Source organism: Dromiciops gliroides, chromosome 1 (genome assembly GCF_019393635.1).
Source record: "Dromiciops gliroides isolate mDroGli1 chromosome 1, mDroGli1.pri, whole genome shotgun sequence".
Classification (NCBI taxonomy): Eukaryota; Metazoa; Chordata; class Mammalia; order Microbiotheria; family Microbiotheriidae; genus Dromiciops; species Dromiciops gliroides.
In genome coordinates this window covers 400,092,410-400,113,083 of record NC_057861.1, presented here as the reverse complement: position 1 = coordinate 400,113,083, position 20,674 = coordinate 400,092,410, and the positions used below count along the sequence as shown (strand labels likewise).

The window sequence follows — 20,674 nt, the reverse complement described above, 5'->3', positions numbered from 1 at the left end:
CCTATGGAGAGCTATCATTCTGACCTCAGTACTATACATAACTTCAGGGTGGGCCAGGTGTGGCCCCTCCCAAATGAGTCAGCTAAAAACTGCAATAATAATTTTATTACAAATAATTTTTACTCCACCTGAAACTTGCTTTTTACTTCTTGCTTTATCTAATACCAAGAGTTACAAATGGTTTTTCCTTTGTATTGTAGCCTTAAATGGTAGCAACCACCCAAGAACATGAAAAAGGGATTTATTCCTTAAATTTATTTAAAGGATCAAAGGTACAATGTGTAAGGAAAATTATTATTCAATATTATATATTGAATATCACATTTGGAGTAACGACAACAAATGATGGTTGATGACATGGTTCATACATACATTGGCTTGCAAATTTAAGAGCACACTGGTGTATTTTGTGGGAAAGTTTCTGTGAAACCAGGATTGGAGTTAGGTTTGGGAATGGCAAAATAATAAGGGAGCAACATATTGGGCACAGTTTACATGAAAACTGCTCAGACCTACCATATAAAATGAGTCTGAGTGCAAAGACACAGTGCTAAGCCCAGCATGGAATACTAGGAAATTGCACATATATGATTAAAATCGAATTTAGGATATTTGAATAATTTTTCAAAATTTGATTAGCTTTAAAAAAATAATCTGTCCTTATATTTTCTGATTCTTAAGTGCAGCTTGTTGGCATTTACATGACATTTAAGGCAGTTTTTATATATATTCTCTAGGGCTTTGCAAGGTTTAGTGAATTTAGCAATGGATTTGAAGTCAAGGATCTAGGTTGAAATCCTAGCTTTGCTACTTACTACCTCTGTGTGACCTCGTGCAAATTGTTAATTCTCTACAGACCTCAAATTCCTCTTCTGTAAAAAGAAGGGGTTGCACTCAATGACCTCTGAGGTTGCTTCCAACTAGTTATCCCTTCCACATTGCTAGAGTTAGGGGTGTGGTGTCCTGGCAATTTGGAAAATCTGCATAAAATTTTTTGGCCTTCCCTTCATACCAGAGAAGGTCTGAATTACCATGGTATTAAAAGAAAAAATGTTATTATATAATACTACACATATATTTTATACATTTCTGAGTTTCTAAACTTTTTTTGTGCCATCTGTTGTCCTTCACTCATTTGTGGCTTCTGCAAAACTCCCCCCAAATTCCCATTTAATTTATGCCAACCAATGATACTGAGATGGGGAAAGTTGTGACGTGGAAGGAAGAACTGTATAAATCTGTTCTTACAAAGCTTACATGGAAAGGATACAAGGACTTTATCAGATGGCCTTTATTGTAATTTTCTTAACATTACTTCGTTAGAATAGATTGAGCCATACACTATACTACTTAGCAATAGATTGCCCATGATTAAAAGTGGTATTGTAGGGGAAGGCTTTTTATATTCCAGGATTTCATGAATTATTATAAAGGGTTTAAGCTGACCCTTCTCTTTTCATTTTAATTAAAATCAAGGATATACTCAAACTCTTTAGGTAGGTACTATGAACTTTTACAAATACAGAATAATTTTAAAATCATCTACATTTAGCTTTAGAAGTACTCCTGTACTTACATTAGTGTGCGCAAGTGTGTATATGTGCTCATGTGCGTGTGTTGGCATTTCAGTGCTGCTCTGGTTTTCCTAAATGTCATACAAAGTTTGTGTGCAAGTATCAAAATTCTCGACTTGCAGAAAGTTAAATTCCTATGCTGCCTGCCTTACCACTCCCCATTCATTTGAATAGTTTTGTGTAGCATACACAAACACTTAACCCATCCCAATGAAACAAAAATACTTTATTCAAATGGGAAGCAACTAAATGCAACTTTAAAGACAAAACAGGGATAATTAAAAAATCTGCTACTTAAAGAATACATCATTGAGAAAACATAGCAATATAGAGGAGAGAATAAAATTGCAAAACATAAAACGCTGTCATAGCATCCCTTTTTAATTACTTATATCAACTGGTTAAAGTTTCAGAAGTTCTACAATGTAATCATTCTCTTTCTGCAGTTGTGATTTTGGTTGGCTTAAGTGTGTATGCATGTGTGGGTGAAGAAGTAGTACTTCAAACTCAATTTAATCCAACTGTCCAAAATGAATTTTTTTCAGGTTTTCAGATTTTAATACTGCAAATGAAAAAATATGGAATGTGAATTTGCATGCCAGCCTTGTATGTGGGCCATGCTAGTAGTGTTCAATGTTATTCCAGTTTTAGTGTACATGCTGGCAAAGCAGGCACTGCCCCAAACTCTATGAGATTCTATCTAAATTAATCTTTTGGTTAATGAAAACTTGTTACACTTTTATAATATACATATATATGTCTTAATTTCATAATTTTGTCTTTTCAGTAGGAATTGAGCTTATCAGATTGGTTCTTGTTGTAACATCCTTAATAGTCTTAGCAAATAATATGAAAACAAGTATATACAAATGCACAATTAATGATTTTGTTAATGATTTCCATGTCATATTAACTCCCAATTCTCTATCATATACACGATTCAGCTTATTTGGCATAAATATTGGGCATCTTCCAGCACCTAGATTAATCTTTTTTAAAAGACAAAAAACATTTTTTTTTTACATTTTAACAAGTAAAAATTTCATAAAACTTTTATTCTTAAAATGGCTAAATATTTAGCATGGCATCTTTTTCCTACTAACAGGGCTAGACCTTGGATACTAGTAGTAAGTATTAGTTAAAATCTAAACATAATGAACTAGTTGTGGTTGACAAATTTTTTTTCTATAGATTGGCAAATGTGCCCCTTGAACTACTGAATTTGCCTTCCTCCATGAAGAAGTTGTTTTCCAGATAAAGTTTCATTATTTTAATCTAGAATACGGTTATCTTGACCTCAAATATCTAAAGACAATAATAAATCAGTGGTTTAGAAGTATAATTTTCTGTAAACAAACCAGATTTGTCAAATTTGTCTTACAAAGTCAAAACAAGTGCAAAGACAGGTATCTTCTTTAAAGAGGAGAGTAATTTAACATTAAAAACAAGTTTGTGGCTTTGTTTTTTTTTCCTCTTTGCATAAGCTGCAAGTGAAATATTAGTGCCCAAATACATTTTTTATCTTTTGAATGTCCATTCTGTAAGTATGTGAAAATCTCGTAGGAAAATTAATCTCTGCACAAAAAGCAAGTTTCTATCTAGATGCTAGCATATCTTAAAGAATTCAGCTAATCAGATTCATTCTACTATACTAAACATATATGTATATACAACTTATGTGTGTGTACGCATGTGTGTCTCATTTACATCTTGCTCACAAGATGCTCTCTTAAGTGACTCACAATCCACTAAATCTCTAAGAATTACAAAGAAGGAAAGGGAAGGAGGAAAGTAAAGAAGGATGGACAGACATACTATTTCAGGCCAAAGGCTTCATACTATGCCTACATGGTCACCTGAACTGAGTAACCTCAATTAGAATAATTATCAAGACTTTTTTTTAGTATTCTATTGATTATTTTGGTACCATGTAGATATAGATCATATGCTATGCAGACATGACAAACTTCCATGCAAGCCTTAGTGCTCAGTGCCTCAGGTGATAGATAGTCTTTAAATGCTATGAAACATAAAACAGTCACACTATCAGCTTCAATTTGAACACCTGTTTAGAAAGACAAGAATCAGATTGTCAGTTCAGAAGATAGAATTATATCAAATGTGCTAACAGCTACTTTTAAAGTGAGACTTTTCCCTGAGCTTTTTTCAGGAAGATTAGATTAAAAAGCACCCCAAATTTATTATAAAACAAAGTTCAGTCATCCAAATCATCCCCTTTTTGCATGAGACAGCTTAAACCAAAACTTAGGTATCCATACTCACTTTAAGATTATGCCTCCCAACTGCATTAAGTTAGGTTTGAATGCAAGAATGCTTTAAATGAAAGCAACTATTAGAATTAGATACGAGTTTAAAAAGTTTTCATACCTTTTCTACTAAAATCTAGCTATTCCTAAGCAAGGTCTCACCTTCACAGTTAGAACTTTTTTTAGGGAAGAGGAAAAAAGGGGTCAAGACAGTAGGTTGGGCAGAAAGGGGTAGAATAAGAAAATATACTTTATATATAACTTAAAAAGCAACTGGTAGAGGAAACTGGGGCACTTAAATTGTCAGTCCCTAATAATGCAAATTGGGGCTAGAGTAATAAAGTCAGTATGATAATGCAAAGAATAAACAAATCAAGTGGATAATTCTATTGTTTTGTCTCCGTTATCATAACAACTAGAAGGGAACATAAGTAGTAAGAAAACCACTTTGCTCTGCTGCTTTTATTAGAGTAGTGGTAATAGTCAAGACTATGGAATTTATGCAAATCTATTTTCAGTCTATATTTACAAAGCCACAGGGAATAAATGTTAGGCCATTGGTATATACCGGCTATGCGAATTTTATTATAGTCCCATGACAAATTCCCTATTGGTTTCTACCTCCATGTTCCTCCTTGGTGAAAATGCCATGCTCTGCCAACTCCCCTGCAGGTAAATCTTATACTTATTTCAAGATCCAGTGCTGTGGACCTATTGAAAAATTTTTTCCTTACTTTGAAATTCCACAGCACCATCATTTTTATCACAGTAGACTGCATTTCTTTGTTATGACTTAAATTTTTCAAGTGTTTTCTATAAGTCACCTCAACAGAATTGGCTATATTCTGCACAGTGCCTAGTCCATCTATGAAGATATTTTAGGCTAAACTTAATGGTTGCCAAAAAGTATTTATTCATCCTAAAATGGGAAAACGGAGTATACTTGATCAGTACACTTATGTATCAGATCAATATACAAGGAAGGATCCATTTATGAAGTTATTATTATATGTTACTCTACCAGCTGATTAGAAGAAACATATCTTATGATTTTAAATAAAATAAAACTTTGAGTTTCACCAACTTAAAAGGCATTTTGCAAAAACGTTAAGTTTAAGCACAGACTATGGAGTAGAAACTAAGTGAAATCTGAAAGTAAATAATCCGCATATAATTTTTACCTAGGATTGTTAAGAAACCAAACAAGAAAAACCAAACCAAAACACAAAAAAACCCCAACCCCCAAACCCCAACCCCTCTTTCCAACTTTATCTCCAAATGAATTGTTTTACTGAAGCGCAGTCACTAATGGAAGCTTCATTCATAGTAAATGTGATAAGAAGTATGATTTGAAAAAAAGATTATTATGATTAAGAATAAAACATTATTACTCAATTCAGTAATTATCTATTGGGCACCTACTTTGTTAAAAGGCACTGCGCTTTATGCAAGAAACATATAGAATTAATCTCAGAATCTAATACAAGGCACCTAATGTATCCTCCAATCCATACAAAAGGTAGAATGTGGTAAGGGCCAAGGAAACATCTTGAGGTACTATGAAGACTGTGGAGACACTAAACTGTATATACAAGGATCCCTATGAGCTGCAGCACAACTTAGTTTTATATTGTAAGATCATTTATTTCTGTTATGTTTTGTTAAGTATTTGCCAATTATATTTTAATTTGATTCGGGGCCCCACTGGGGATCACTTTGAAAGAAAATAAAATTTAGATAGATGATATTTGTCAAAATTTGGTACTTGTAGGGTCTACCTTTAAGTTCCACTTTAAAAGACAGTTATGTCACTGAAGTCTATAACCTGAGACAAGTCATTGTTACTTGAGTCTCAAGTTTTACAGAATCATACAATTTTTGAGACCTGGTTCTGGCCTATACCAGATAAAGGAATATTGTCTAATTTCCAAAATGATGAGGTTGGCATAGATCTATTTTAATAACTGTTTCAACATAACTGGTTTTCTCTGTAATTCTATGTATTTTATTTTGGTTTTGAGAAGGGGTCTGTGGGTTTCACTAGACCACTATAAGGGGCCATGACATCAAAAAGGTGAAAATTAGTGACCTAGCGGACTTTATTTATGTGAGATGAAGTCTTTTCCAGGTCTACAATTCTATGACTCGACTAGTCTTTTGTTAAGGGAAGGAAACAGGATGTCTTATAACATAGACATTAGGATTGTCAATTAAATGAAACCATAAATATTAAGACATTTTGAAAAGGAACTTTTAAAAAAATTGGGCCTGTGATTTCATCACTGTATGGAGCTCCAGTGAGGAAAATCCTCTACTAAAGCAGCCTAGCAGCGCCCCTTCTAAAACTTATAGTCTCTTCAGGGGTTTCCTGGGGCACTGAGAGGCTAAGTGACTGACCCAGGGTCCCACAGACAGAACGTATCAGAGGGGAGACTTGAACCCAGGTCTTCCTGACTCTGAGGCCAGATGACCCTTTTAATAAGAATAAAACATTAAAATGTAAGGATAACATACTCTCAAAAACAAAGTGGGAAGTTTAGAGTGAACAATTTAGATGTTGAAAGTAGAATTTTAGTTCATCTTGAAATAAACACCAATTCACTTTAGCTTTCTAGTCCTAATAAAGACTAGTAACCTCTTGGCAAAGCCACATTTGAAAGTCTGTCTGATTCCTGTAACTCAGACGTGATAAAACAAAAAACAATAAAACTCAGTGCCTATCCCTTCCTTGGATAGCAGGAGTTCATTTTGCTGCTGGCAAGCCTTTTCTCATTTCAGGGTCTAATAAGGATTTATCCAATTTGTCTGGCCTACTTCTTACTTTGTTAAAATATGGCTGGCAGAGAAGGGAATTTTAGGGAATGATACAAATGAATAAATGAACTACAAAGTTAAACCAACAGTAAGAAGGGGTGGTGCCTGGGCACCTTAAAGATAAGATAGTGTATTCTAAAAGGCTTTAAAACAAGTCCTTAACCATATGACAGAATTAATGAAACTGGGTATGCTGATTTCCCATTCTACCTCTTGATTAGAATGTGGTGTCTTGTTAAAAACTCTCTTTAGAAAATAAGGAAATATAATTCTGATAGTGACAATGATTACAATTCTAGGAAAATCAATATGCAGAGGTTTTTTGTTTTTCACTTGGTGAAAAGTGACAACTAGTGTCAAAAGAATCAAGTGCTAAGAAAGAATAGTAATCTTTCAATGTTGCCTACTTAATTAAAAAGAAAAACACAAAATATATTAAATGACAAAAATTTTAAGCAAAAGATAAAAGTTTACATAAAGTGCTTCTCTAACCACATTTTCTAAAGCCTAATAAGAGTCTATAATTTCAAAATACACCAGTAGAGAAATGTTACAAATTTAAACCAAGGCAAACTAAAATTGCCTTATAAAAAATGCCTAAAGCAGTTTGCAGCATTTGATCTTTCTACTCAACCCTAGATGTAAATGAATGTGCCTAAAAGAGGCTCATAATAGTAGTAGTCGAGTGATTTCCTCTTCCTCTTTCTCTACCCTGCACAGCCCACTTTAGTGAAGTGAAGACCATGTTCGGTGTACAATACGGCAAATGAAAATTGAAGCTTTTTAATTTGCTAAGATGGATGATCCACAATCTAAGTTCTGTGGCATCAGCATGATTGAAAAGGAGTCAGCTTGGGCCTAATTTATTTATGGTTGCACTACATAATAATGAGATTGACCATTTTTGTGGTATGTAGAGATCAGTTTTGTACCCCCATTATAGTACATTAATTACTTTATAAACCAAAACATAAAAACCAAACATGTGATTCTTTAGTTTAAAAAAAATCTTCCTAAGCTCAAATATCTGTACTTTTACCATTCTTAGAATAACTGACCATTTTAACAAGGTTTGTAAATTTCTGAGTCAGTACAGCCATGCCAACTACTTAAATGCCCTCTGTCTTCTCAATAACAAATGAAAAGTTTCACTTAAAGAATTTTAGCCAAGTTTTTCTTTTTAAAATGCAAACATCCTTCAGCAGCACAAATTTAACCATTCAGACAGGATGCAAAACAGTTTGTGTAGTGCTTGATGTAGAATCCCAGTTATTCTGGAAGAGAAATAGCCCATTTTAGAAAGATTATGCTTTAGGCCAGGAGGTCAAATAACCACCTTGATAAGTGACATGTTTATCTGAAATCACAGATAAAAGTTTACTTAGCTGTACTTTGCAGGAAAACAGTCACTGCTTAAGTCTTAAGAGAAAATAGTCTCCCTCACTGAGGCACATAGCCACCTCGTCTTACAGTCTGAGGTAAATAGCTTTTAGGCATTCCTTCATCAGTTTCTGCCTCTAACCCAATTGATTCAAATCTTTGAATTTGTCCCTCGGCACCTGCATGAGAATTATCTGCTGCAGAAATGTCTTCAAAATCTTTCATTTGTCTAGATCCAGAGGACTGTGATCTCTGATCTGACATCTGTTGATGTTTAAGTCTAACAAAATCTTCTTCATTCACTGAAGAAACTTGCGTTGATCTTTCAAAATGTGATAGATCTGGACCGATGTCATCTTGATGACAGTTCTGTTTGAAATACTGTTGCCTGGGTGATGCGCCATCACCACTTCCTCCATTCTCTGTTATCTGTAGGTCTTCTGGTCGTTCCTCTGAATCCAACAAAGGCTGGGTGGACTCAGACCTTGAGAAGACCTGGACTGATGGCACCTGGTGCCTGTAGCCACTGTGCACCACAGTAGAATACTGCACAGTGCTTGAAGTATTTTGTCCAGATTCACTTTCATCATTACTAGAAATGCTTGGCCTGGAAGATGACATGCACGAAGAACCTCCAATACCACTACTGTGCCCCTCAGTTGTTATTTTTTCCTTTTTGAAGAGATCTAATGACTTTAGATCTTCTGGAAGAGGCTTTTTTTCATTGGCTTCTATTTCCACAACACTGACATCAGTGTCAGTAAAATTACCTTCTGGGTACATCTGATCTTTGGAATGCAAATTGTGCTGAGAAAGAGAAAACAGTCTATCATTTATGGTGTATGCTCAGGTTATTTTTTCAAAGGTAAATAATAAAACATGTGTCCTATGAAGAATTATGAAAGGAGCTTCAATTCAGAGATCTAAGACTTCATCTGAAATTTTTCTAGTTTTTATCAGGTAGACAGAAAATTCACTAAATGCAAAGTAATCTAGATGAGTCTGTAGGATAGTGAGTTAATTCTGTTTCAAGAGTATGAATCACTTTAAACTCCCTGAAGGCTGGGATTATTCTGTATGAGCAGAACCTGGCATAATGCCTTACAAATAGTGAGTGCTTAATAAATGTATATGGAATTGAATAAAACCATCAAAGTTGGCTGAACCTTTCCTTCAATATCATTTGCAGTTATATTTCATAAATGAAAAGTCCTGCAAATCAGATTCCACACATATTAGAAAATGACTGCAAGATTCTATCTGGATAGAAACCAAAAATCTGCAGATAACAAAGCCAAACTTTTACTTGATGGAAACCTTTGGGTACAGACTGTAGAATACACATATAAAGACACACATGTATTTTATGCATGTGTGCATATATACATAAATATCATCTAATTTGTTAAATCTTAACAAGGTAGTCAGGTATGACTAGAAAATTTATTCAGGAAAAGATTACTGCAAAATCATTTAGGAATTCATATGAAGTGGGCTTGCTACTAAAACATAACAATAAACCCCGAAGCCCATCAAATCGTTCCAAATGTTGGAAAATAGTTCTTCTCCTCATTAGAGCAAAGCGATGATAAAATATGCTATGATGGCTGTATCAACCTGAAGTCTATGGGAATTTTTTCAATCTTTACCAAACTTTTTGTTTTTATTCAGTCAAATTTCTCTTAAACAACTCAGTTTCTTTTAAGTATGGGCTTTATGAATGTGTGTTCCTATAAAATTCAGACAATTTGTATCTTACCCTGGTTGGTGTGTGAGGTGACCACTGGGCAATATGACTCTTTGAAGGATCTGGAACGTTAGGCCAAATATGTTTTTTAATCCTAGAAATAGTGGGAAATGACACACTTAAAGAACCATGTATTAATATATAAAAAGTTTAATATTTCCAAAGCAGGAATATTTAACAGCAAAAATCCCAATTCTTCTTATTGCAGCAAGTAGGGAAATATTATTAAATAAACTTAATTAAATGGATTTCATCCATCCATACGGAGGCAACCGATGACACAGGTAGGCATAAAAACTAATAGGATTTTCAGACTTCATATTCTGGGATATCTTAAATAACTATTTTTGAATCAAAAAGATAAAGAACTGCACTTTAAAAAGCAAGCGTTTAGCTGTGTGACTCTAGGCAAGTCACTTAACCCCAAATGCCTCACCAAAAAAAAAAAAAAAAAAAAAAAAGCAAGTGTTATTATACTGCTAAATATACCTAGTTCAAAGAGAGCTTTTACAGTTTAAGAAACCTATTCCTGTGTTTATCTTTGTGAATTAATTCTGAACAGGTTAACGATTTTAAACATAAAAACAAAATGAACAATGAAGGTACTTACAGGTCTAGTTTGTTAAAACAGAACAACACTCCCAGAAGAGTAGTCAATAAGAATGCTAAGCAAACAGGCACAACTATGGCTTCGATTTCTCCTTGAGCTATGAAAAAAAAAAAAAAGGTAAGAGAAATGTAATACCTGAAAAGGAGAAAGTATGTGTGTTTGGGTATATGTGTCTAAATGTATACCTATGTATGTATCTCTTCCACAGAAGTCCTTGGATGATGCTGTATTGTTAGTCAACAAGTATTTGCCAAGTCCCCAACACCCTGCTAAGTGCTAGGGAGACACAAAAAGGCAGAAGATAGTCCCTGGCCTCAAGGAGGTTCCAAGTCTAATGAACAAATATTGTGAAGTAGTTTTGGAAGGCCATGCTAGCAGAGTGCAAATTCTAGCAATGGGACAAGTCCAGTCTTGGTAACAGAACCATGCCTGCTAGGCACATACAGAACAGCTTTTCAGTAGGTTGGCCAACAGGCAATGAATCTTTGGTCCTGGTTATCCAGGATCAAAACAATATGAAACAACAAAAATATAAAATGGTCCTTAGTCCCTTGTGTGCCACGCTCCACAGTGCAGGGGTAGAGTGGCAGAAAAGGAAAAGAGGGCATTCAGATCACCCAGTTTTTAGAACATCTATAAACTTTAATTTGATCATAGAAGGAACTAAATCCCATTCATGTGGGCATTGCTATAAAATCAGAAGATGTGAAAAGACCCTCAGTTAAATGGGAGGATTGGCTCCAAGGTTCTCCTCTGAGAAGCAAATAATGAAGTTGATGGAATGTGTCTGATTATTCACTTAAAATATCCTTCCAAAATATGCCCTCCAAAAAAAAAACACCAAAAAAACCAAAAAAAAATATCCTTCCATAGGACACTTAGTTATTTCACCTTGAAGTGTTCACAAGTGTAAACAAACAAAAAAAATTAAAAGAACCCAATATGAACAGTAGTTTATGGGTCAATACTTATTGTAGCAGATGAGCAAGTAGAGCTATCCCACAAAGAATCTGACAGTGAAAAGTATGTTGGCAAGTACACTGCAGCATTAAGAAGTGAAAGAGGCTGAAGACTTACTGAAGGAGTTCTAAGTCAGAAAGAAAGCAGAGTCAAATCCTACCTCCAACATTTACTACCTGTCAAACCACTTTGCCTAGATTTCAATTTCCTCTGGAAAAAAAAAAAAACAACGGAGACAATGCCCGTAGCCTACTTCATAGAGGACCAAATGTGTGACTATATCTATAACACTTTAAAGTCACACATAAATGTTAGCTACTGTTGATATACAATTAGCTTCATGGTGTGCTTTCTGCAAATATTTATCAAAAGCACTAGAACACAAGAGAACTGAATGTCTTATGAATCTTATGAAATGATGTTTTCTGTATCCTTCAGATTTATTATAAAACCAACTGTGTTCACTTCTTTATTTACCTCTGTGATGAAAACCTATTAGCCACTGTTCTATCTAGATATAACTTCTCTCCTCTGATTGCATTTCAAGTTAGAATATCAAGATTAATATAATTCAGTTCCTTCAAGAGTATGCTAACTTGCTGGCTCACTGGACCAGACCTCACATTTGGAGTAGCAAGAACCAAATTAAAATTTATAGACAGTCCGAAAGCTGTTATCCTTGGCACGCTCAGCCTCCTCTTGTTCACTGCTCTGACACCGGTCCCTATAGAAGTGGACAGGGGTGGTACTGCAGGGGTCTTTATAACCCAGGCCTTTCCTATATCTGCAGTCCCCTTCCCTTCCCTCCCCCGCAATAGTCTGTGATACAGTGGCACTGACTTTCCAGCTGTGACACTATTTTTTGTCCAGTTCTGCACATTTTTACTGGTTGTGCCCATGCCTGGAGTTCTCTCCCTCCTGATTTCTGCCTGCCTCTTGGCTTCTTTTAAGTCCAAGCTAAAATTCCACCTTCTATAAGCAGCATTACCCAATCCTTCATGCTAATGCCTTTCCTCTGGTGAGTATATCCACGGGATCCTGTGTATATTTTATCTGTACATAGTTGCTTGCGAGTTCTTTCCCATTGGACTGAATATCTTGAGAGTAGGGCCTTTCTTCTGACCTTCTTTAAATTCCCAGCGTTTAAATGTAGTGCCTCACAGAGTAAGTTCACAGATTAGCTAGTTGTTTCAATTGGTCCCTTTCAAATGACCTTGTATTTAGCTATTTTGTATTTATTGTCTTTAAAAGTCTTTTGTGTATACACACACGTACATACATACACACACATACACACACACACACACACACACACACACACACACACACACACACACATATACACATATCCTTTGCCTCTCTTGTTGGAATGTAAAGTCCTTATGAGTTGAAATTATTTCGTTCATTCTGTGTCACTCCAGTGCCTAATAGGGTGCTGGCAAATAGTATGTACTTAATAATAGTATATATTTAATAAACCCTTGATTGATAGTGAGATTCTCTCCTCCCCTGAAGTGTTTAAGTTAAAGGCTGGAGGGTATGTTGTAGAGAGGATTCTTTTTTAAGCATAAGCTAAATTACATGCCTTCTGAAATCCCTTCAATGAAATTCTGTGAGTCAGGTTTAAAAGAAGAAAAAAATTCTTTGGCCCAAACCAGAGAATGCTATAACAAGAACACTGTTTTCTACTAGGAGCTAACTTGATCTGAATTGAGTCATTTGAATAATCCTGTAGCCTTTGTTGCAAGGAAAAGTTATAAATGCCACCTATGAGCCATGCCTATGCTATATGTCCCATATGTAATAATAATGCACATTTCTATAACATAAAACGTTTCACATCTTATCTGATTCTCCCGATCACCCTGCTGTATGCTATTTTTAGATACACCAGCCAGTACGAGTTCTATCTAGAACCCTTCTAGTCCAGTGTTCTTTCTGTTACATTTCATCATTCGGCTTTTCCATAGATACCTAGGTAGGTACAGTGCCATTCTAATAACGAATTTTCCTGCCTGATAATGAACAGTCATCTTCTCATATCAAAAAAGTTTTTTAAAATGTAAAATAAGTTTACTCTATAGATGTTTATTTTATGTGTCACTGGTGTTAATTATTCTATGTATGTTCCTTCAAGTTAAAAATATTTGTGTATTCATTATTTGTAGTGTACTATATACCAGATAAACGCATCTAAAAAAAAAAACTTGTCCAAAATATGACTGCAATAAATAATACTTCAATATGTTAGAAGCTTCATGAAGTCTGAACATCTTCCATACCCAGGCAAACAAACTGCTATGGAAAATAAAGAATCACCTAGAAGCCAACCTGTTGGTGATGAACCTTTCCAAACTTAGCTAGGTAGGTCTTGGGTAATACACAGTAACCAGTAGGGAAAGACCTACTAGAACTTGTGCTCCATTGGCATAGCCCTCAAGAACCTAGGATTCTTCACAACGAGGCATTGCAGTAGGACTGAAGGGGAAGTTAAATATAACAATTATATGTTGGCCATGATTTTGCTTGTGAGAAGTAACAAATTTGAAAGAATGTACATAAATTCTAGTACAGTAGTAGAGGATAATACAGTTACCTCTTCCAGAGCATTAGATGGATCTGATTGGCTAAAAAAATTGTAACACCACTTTTAATTCTTTCCTACAATTAAACACATATGGACGTCTAATTTCTATGTATCCAGAGCTATACTTTCAACAATAAGCAGAGAGTCCATTTGAATCTTATTTTTTAAAAAAAGTATCAATTCATTATCTCTTACCAAACTTGGGAGTAGTAAAAGTGAATTCTGGACCATCCTTGCCCCCTTCATCTGTATATGCTGCCATCCGCACCATGTACAATGTGTCACTAGCCAAGGGGGAAAGTGTATATTCTGTGTGGGATGAGTTCACATGCACAGCTGAAAGGAATAAATAAAAATGCTTAGCCACTAAACCTGTATTTCTCATCTAATCCAATACCAAATCAAAAGACTTTTATCACAAGAGAATAATTTTCATGATCTTATTCTTTCTATTGGTGAAAAATGTTCACTTTACGAGGGCCATGAAAAGATCGCAAAGCACATTTTGCATCAGAAGACCAGCTACTTTGCTTCCCTACCAAATGTCAATATTAAATAGGTGAGGGGGCAGTTAGGTGGCACAGTGGATAAAGCACTTGCCCTGGATTCGGCAAGACCTGAGTTCAAATTCGGCCTCAGACACCTGACACTTACTAGCTATGTGACCCTGGGCAAGTCACTTCACCCTCATTGCCCCACAAAAAAAAAAGAAAGGAAAAAAAATTAAATAGGTGAGACCCAGAAGGTTAGACAATTCTATATCTTAATAGTTGATACTTTTAGTTTCTTTACCTGTTTCATTTCCACTGCTAGTTCTGTAAAATATGGTATAGTTTCTGATGAATCCATTCTGGTCATCGACAAGAAGGTGGTCCCATACTAACACAGCTTCATTTTTCCCCACTTTCTTTGTTCGAACAAAAGGTCCTTTAGAAGGTGCTGTCAGAGAAAATACTCATTTGCTTAATGAGGAAGTTGTCAGGATTTAGCAAATATCCTTGCTACAAGAAATTGGCAACATATTCCAAAATCATTCAGATAAAGTGATTTTGAACTTACGAGCTTGTTTAAGATATGCCTTTACAGACTTGGGAATTCCTGGGCCATCATCATACACTGGGATAACTGTTATCAAATAACATTTGCTCTCCTTTAAATTCCCTAAAATAAGAATGACAAATTGAACATTGTTTTCTACAATGAAATAATTCAATTAATTCAGATACTGGGTTATGAATTATGTATTTTGTGACCATTCAACAGCCTCTTTTTAAAAAAAGAAAATTTCCTAACCATCACTTTCTTCATAATTCACACTGAATTGAAAGTCTATAATGATTGCCTATGAATACGAAAGTTTATTTCTGCTTGCCAAGTCAGTGAAATATAAAACTTAATCAACTTAATGAGTTACTTTTGAATAATAAAATATTTTAAATGAACGTTTGTATTTACCAGACTATACTGAAAAATATCGAAAAACTGTCCTAAAACTGTCCTGAGTCTTAGTCTGACAATTAGTTTCATACATTGGTGACTATGGCAGCTGCTTAAATGACAAGGTTTCCTGCCACCTTGGAATGTAACCAAATGAGGTTTCCTGAAAAGTAAGGTGGCAGAGAGAAGGCATTCCTAACCTCTGGTATTACCCTGGGGAATTGAGTAAGCCACTCTCTTCTCTCACATGGATGGCTCTCTGGGGAAAAATAGAGATCTGTGCCATTTTTCTGGAAGCATTAAGACCTTGAAATAAAAATATCTAAAAAAACATTTAATTTCACTATCGTATGTTTAACAGTTATTGCAGAAAAAATAAATGGCAACAGTGAACTGTTTTCCTGCAATTTAATGAACATTTCAGCATAAAGCAGAAATTTTCTTCATGTGACAATAACATCTACTGTTTCTTCTCTTCTGCTATAGATTAACCAAGCCTGGAAAATTAGTTTTCTCATCTATCAAATGAGGGGGGAGCTAGGTAACATAACCTCTGAGGTTCCTTCTAGATCTAAATCTATGTCCTTACATATTAAAGTAGAAAAAAACAAGACTTTTTTTCTTTTTTTGGTGAGGCAATTGGGGTCAAATGACTTGCTCAGGGTCACACAGCTAGTAAGTTGTCAAGTGTCTGAGGCCAGATTTGAACTCAGGTCCTCCTGACTCCAGGGCCAGTGCTCTATCCACTGTGCCACCTAGCTGCCCCAAACACAAGGCTTCCAATGCAAATCTCAAAGGCCACATCAACCACTAGTTTTTCTAATTGATATTCTAAGTGATATTCTCCCCAGCTCCTCCACATACACTAGTGCACAGACCCATACCTTTCCCCCCACCATGTGTCTGAATGAATCTAATTAATTATATTAAGCTTCAACTACTAACTGACGAACCCTGAAAGCACACAACACCTGGTGGTAATGGTAACAGTGGCAACACAACGGTAATAAAATGCACTACCTAAAATCCCCGCCCCCCCCCCCAATAGAATCTCAAGAAGGCCATATCCTGGGGACCTTGGCACTAGAACATCTTGCTGCTACTTTGCCTATGAAACACACAGGGTCATGTAATAGAACAACTTGACCACAGCATATAAAAGGAGGTTAAAACAAAAATAAAACTTCTCTCTAGCCTTGGTTACCTCGTAAGAAGGTTAGTTTCACGGCACTAGTTTCTTCTTGCCAATCAGTAGTACATGGCAAACTGTTGGAAAGTACACACCACTCCAGTATGTATTTATTTACGGGTTCATTTGAAGGCGTCCACTCTACCCAAAGTTTGTTATCTTTAGGAAATGCTTTAAGATTTGTTACAGGGTGAGCTGCTAAAGAAAGAAACATATTTGAAGAAGATTAATTAACTGCTTGCTTTAGAGAATAGTCATTTTGAGCTTTGGAAAACTTAAAAAAACTAAACCATTCATTCTTTTTGTAATCCTCATTTTTACATCATTATAGTAAAATTTGTTTCCATTAGTAAAACATTATGCATGAGGAAAGCTATATTTCTTGTTATGACCAAAAGGTTTGTTTTTACTAACAGTGAATTATCCTTATTTGCAATAGTACAAAATTATTAATTTCTCTCTGAAATATTTAAACATAAAAATCTCTAAGGAATCTGAAAGAATAGTGATAAAAATGCTGCAAGAGTACAAAGCAGCTGTGAAAAAGGACCTCCCTTTTTGCAAGAGCTTGCTTGAAGTCAGAACAAATGTCCGTAACAACAGCATTTCCTCCCTCTTTTTTTCACCACACATGAATTGAGAAACCTATAAATAATTGTGAATTTTGTATCTTGGGGTCTCAGACCATACTGGGCAACCTGTAGATCCCACCTTTGTTTCTCTTAATAAAGGTTGGTTTCTTTACCCAGAAAAAAAAAGAGCATAAAGCAGCTAAGTGAAGGATTTATGATCCATTTTATTGTTTAAGGCAGTTATGAAACAGGCTACTTGCTTGCTAATAGATTTTTTTTTTAATGTGGGGCAACAAGGGTTAAGTGACTTGCCCAGAGTCACACAGCTAGTAAGTGTCAAGTGTCTGATGCCGGATTTGAACTCAGGTCCTCCTGAATCCAGGGCCAGTGCTTTATCTACTGCGCCATCTAGCTGCCCCCCACTAATAGATTAAAAATGTGGCCAGAAAACTGAGGGATCACTCATGTGATTAGGTATAAAATGTTTTAGGACATTAGGGTTCCTATCCCATATCATGAAAGGGATGAAATAACTAGCCACACTTGACACTATGAAGATGGCTCTATGGTTATTATTCCTAGAAGTTGGGAAAAGGGCCTAATTCCTGATTAGTCTATGGATTAGCTATGTAAGAATCTCTAAGTACAAAGAATTGACTTAATGGGACTGCCTGAACTAATATTTCTTTGATGAATAAGTAAAACCCCATAACTAAACTTTGGTATGCAGCATGCGTTTGAAGGAACCATGTTGCACAACATTTTAAGAACTATTATCACTTAAGTCAACAAATGCACGGGCAAAATGTATAGGAATTCCAAACGTCCTTTAACATACATCCTGTTGTTCAGTCGTTTCAATCACGTCCTACTCTTCCTCACCCCATTTGGGGTTTTCTTAGTGAAGATACTGGAGTGGTTTGCTATATCCTTCTCCAGCTCATTTTACAGAGGAGGAAACTATGGCAAAACAGAGTTAAGTGACTTGCCCAGGGTCACACAGCTAATAAGTGTCTAAGGCTGGATTTGAACTTGAGTCTTCCTGACTCTAGGCCTAGCCACCTAGCTGTCTTACACACACTGTAGGAATGGAAAAAAAAATGCTTTGTCATTAGTTTGATTTTGACATGTGTTTGAACTATTAAAATACTTTAATCAGGTAGCTGAAAAGAAAAGCTTAATTTTTATAAAATTGGTGCCAACTTGTTTAATCATCAATGAGACATCTAGAAAAAGTAAAACAATCTTTAAAAAATGACACATTTCAACAGTGCCTCTTTTTTTTTCAGAGATACAAACCTTTGAAGTCATGTTCAGGAATAGTTAAAGTAGATGGATCAGAACTTCCAATTATATTACGAGCTTTCAGACTTACGACATAAAGATCATCTGTGATATTTAAAGTCAATTTTGTATCATTAATGTATCTTGGTAAATGTGATGTTTTCCCTCCCTTTAGAGTTACTTCATAATCTAAGATTCTTCCATTGGCTTCAGAGCGAGGCAAAGTCTGTAAAGAAAGCACTTGCAATTATTTCATGAAGCATAGACAGCAATAGTATTTTTCTTCGCTTGTGTTGTTTCTACTATTCATTTATTCTACAATCATGTCAGGTTTTTGCATGCTTTGCTCTAACATCTTCCCTTAGCAAGCAGAGTTGGAAACACAGAGTGATATCACACATATTAGCTCATCTGATCTTGACAACTCATTTGTAAGGTATGTCAAACAGACAATAACAACCCCCATATTACAGATTGAGGAAACTGAGGCTCAGAGTGGTCAAGTCATTCCCCTTTGGTCACAAACTTAGCAAATGGAACACATAGAACTTAAATCCAGGTCTTCCAATACCTAATGCAGTCCTTGCTTCATTACATCATACTGCACAGTGTGCAGTATGCACTTGAGCAGGACTATGAATGCCTGGTGTACAGACAAAGAGCAGAAGCAGAGTCTTAGCTTGAATGGTGGGCACAATAGCAGGGAAATAAGTGTACTTAAAATACTTTGAATTTTTTCAAACACTGGTCATAATTCTTCTATAATAACAATAATAATCTATTTCCATGATACTCTGAGATTTGCAAAGCATCTTACATATATTCTATCATTTGATCTTCATAGCAACCCTGTGAAGTAAGTGCTATTATTATTATTATTCCCATTTTCAGATGATGAAACTGAGGCTGAGAGGTAAAGTCACTTGTCCAGTGTCACACATGTAACAAGTATCTGAGGCATGATTTGAACTTAGGTTTTCCTGACTCCAAGTCTAGAACTCTATCTACTACACCAAAATAAATGTAGGTATTTTACACACACACACACACACACACACACACACACACACACACACACACACACACACAGTATGACCAAAGGAAACAGAAAGCCCACCTGTACCCCTAACCCTGGCATGTACAAGAGGAAGACAGGTTCTATCTGTTTGTAAATCAATGACACTGGGAACCAGGAGTGTTCAATCTCGAGAGGAAAATACTTAAGAAAGTCCTTTACTCTCCTCATGACTTTGAATGGATGTCACGTGAAAGCGTAAGGATTAGACTTGGTTCATTTGGCCTGAGAGTGCATAGATATAACTTGAAGAGGCAGGTTTTGGCTGGATGTTAGGAAAACTCCCTTCCAAAAAAGCTAAGAAGGGAATGGATTACTTGGCTAGATGTTTCCCATTGCTGGAGATCTTGAAGAAGAAGCTGGATGTTTACTTGTCAGGGTTGTTAGAGAGGCAGCATGGCATAGTAGATAGAATGTTATACTTGGGTTCAAATACTAACTCAGACATTAGGGAGTGATTCATGGTCAACCAAAAGAATTCAGCTAAAAAGGACAAAAAATGTCCAATATAAACATTATACATGAAACAAAATAATCTAAAGAGGATCTTTTTACCTTCCACTTCAGGTGTACAAGTCTGTAACCATGACCTTGAGAAGGCTCGATCGTATACCAGAAACTTGGTGCATTTGATGGTTCTAAAAAAGGGGGAAAAATCTTTTTAAAGGAAAGGACAAAAGAATAATCATCTAGAACACTTTTTGCTCTCTTCTACCTCTACAGTTGCGCCTATTTCAATCCCATATAATGCTAGTACTTTCTCATCCCAATATCCTTTCCCTAAGCATTCCATGGACAGATACCTCAATGCTTTTAGATGAACAGAGATCTAGAATCCTGGGTAAAAATACAGGGCTAGAAACAAATCCAAAAGCACAAGTTTATACTTCATTACATCAGTAGATCACTGATCAGCAAATTGCAACTCCTCCACATCTTAATAGATATGTAAAAAAATGTAAAGTTGCCAAAGCCAAAAGAAAAAAAAAATTGGCAACAAATTCCTTTTTAACTTTACCCCCTCCCCATTTATTTTCATGTCACCTTTAAATGTAATGATAAAAGTAAAAACTGAACAAATAAAAAACGAGTACTCAAATCTTACACATTTATTGAAGAATGCCAAAACTTAAAAAATACAAATAAAAGAATTGTTTCCTGTGTTTAAAGACTGACAT

The 20,674-nt window shown here is 35.5% G+C and overlaps 1 protein-coding gene across 2 annotated transcripts in view; it reads right to left on the bottom strand.

The window, feature by feature from the left end:
- Positions 1 to 1,273: 1,273 nt before the first annotated feature.
- Positions 1,274 to 20,674, bottom strand: part of IL6ST (interleukin 6 cytokine family signal transducer) — a 45,135-nt gene continuing 25,734 nt past the window's right edge. Inside the window, exons 9-17 of one of the 2 annotated variants that reach the window (XM_043975277.1) lie at positions 20,052 to 20,134; positions 18,437 to 18,647; positions 16,581 to 16,760; positions 14,999 to 15,100; positions 14,732 to 14,878; positions 14,135 to 14,275; positions 10,393 to 10,489; positions 9,795 to 9,876; positions 1,274 to 8,842 (exon numbers count right to left, since the gene is read on the bottom strand). In XM_043975277.1, the coding sequence (XP_043831212.1) occupies positions 8,096 to 8,842; positions 9,795 to 9,876; positions 10,393 to 10,489; positions 14,135 to 14,275; positions 14,732 to 14,878; positions 14,999 to 15,100; positions 16,581 to 16,760; positions 18,437 to 18,647; positions 20,052 to 20,134 (1,790 nt within the window). In that variant the 3' untranslated portion in view covers positions 1,274 to 8,095. Of the gene's footprint in view, positions 8,843 to 9,794; positions 9,877 to 10,392; positions 10,490 to 14,134; positions 14,276 to 14,731; positions 14,879 to 14,998; positions 15,101 to 16,580; positions 16,764 to 18,436; positions 18,648 to 20,051; positions 20,135 to 20,674 lie in introns of both variants that reach the window. The other variant, XM_043975276.1, reaches the window with a different exon arrangement.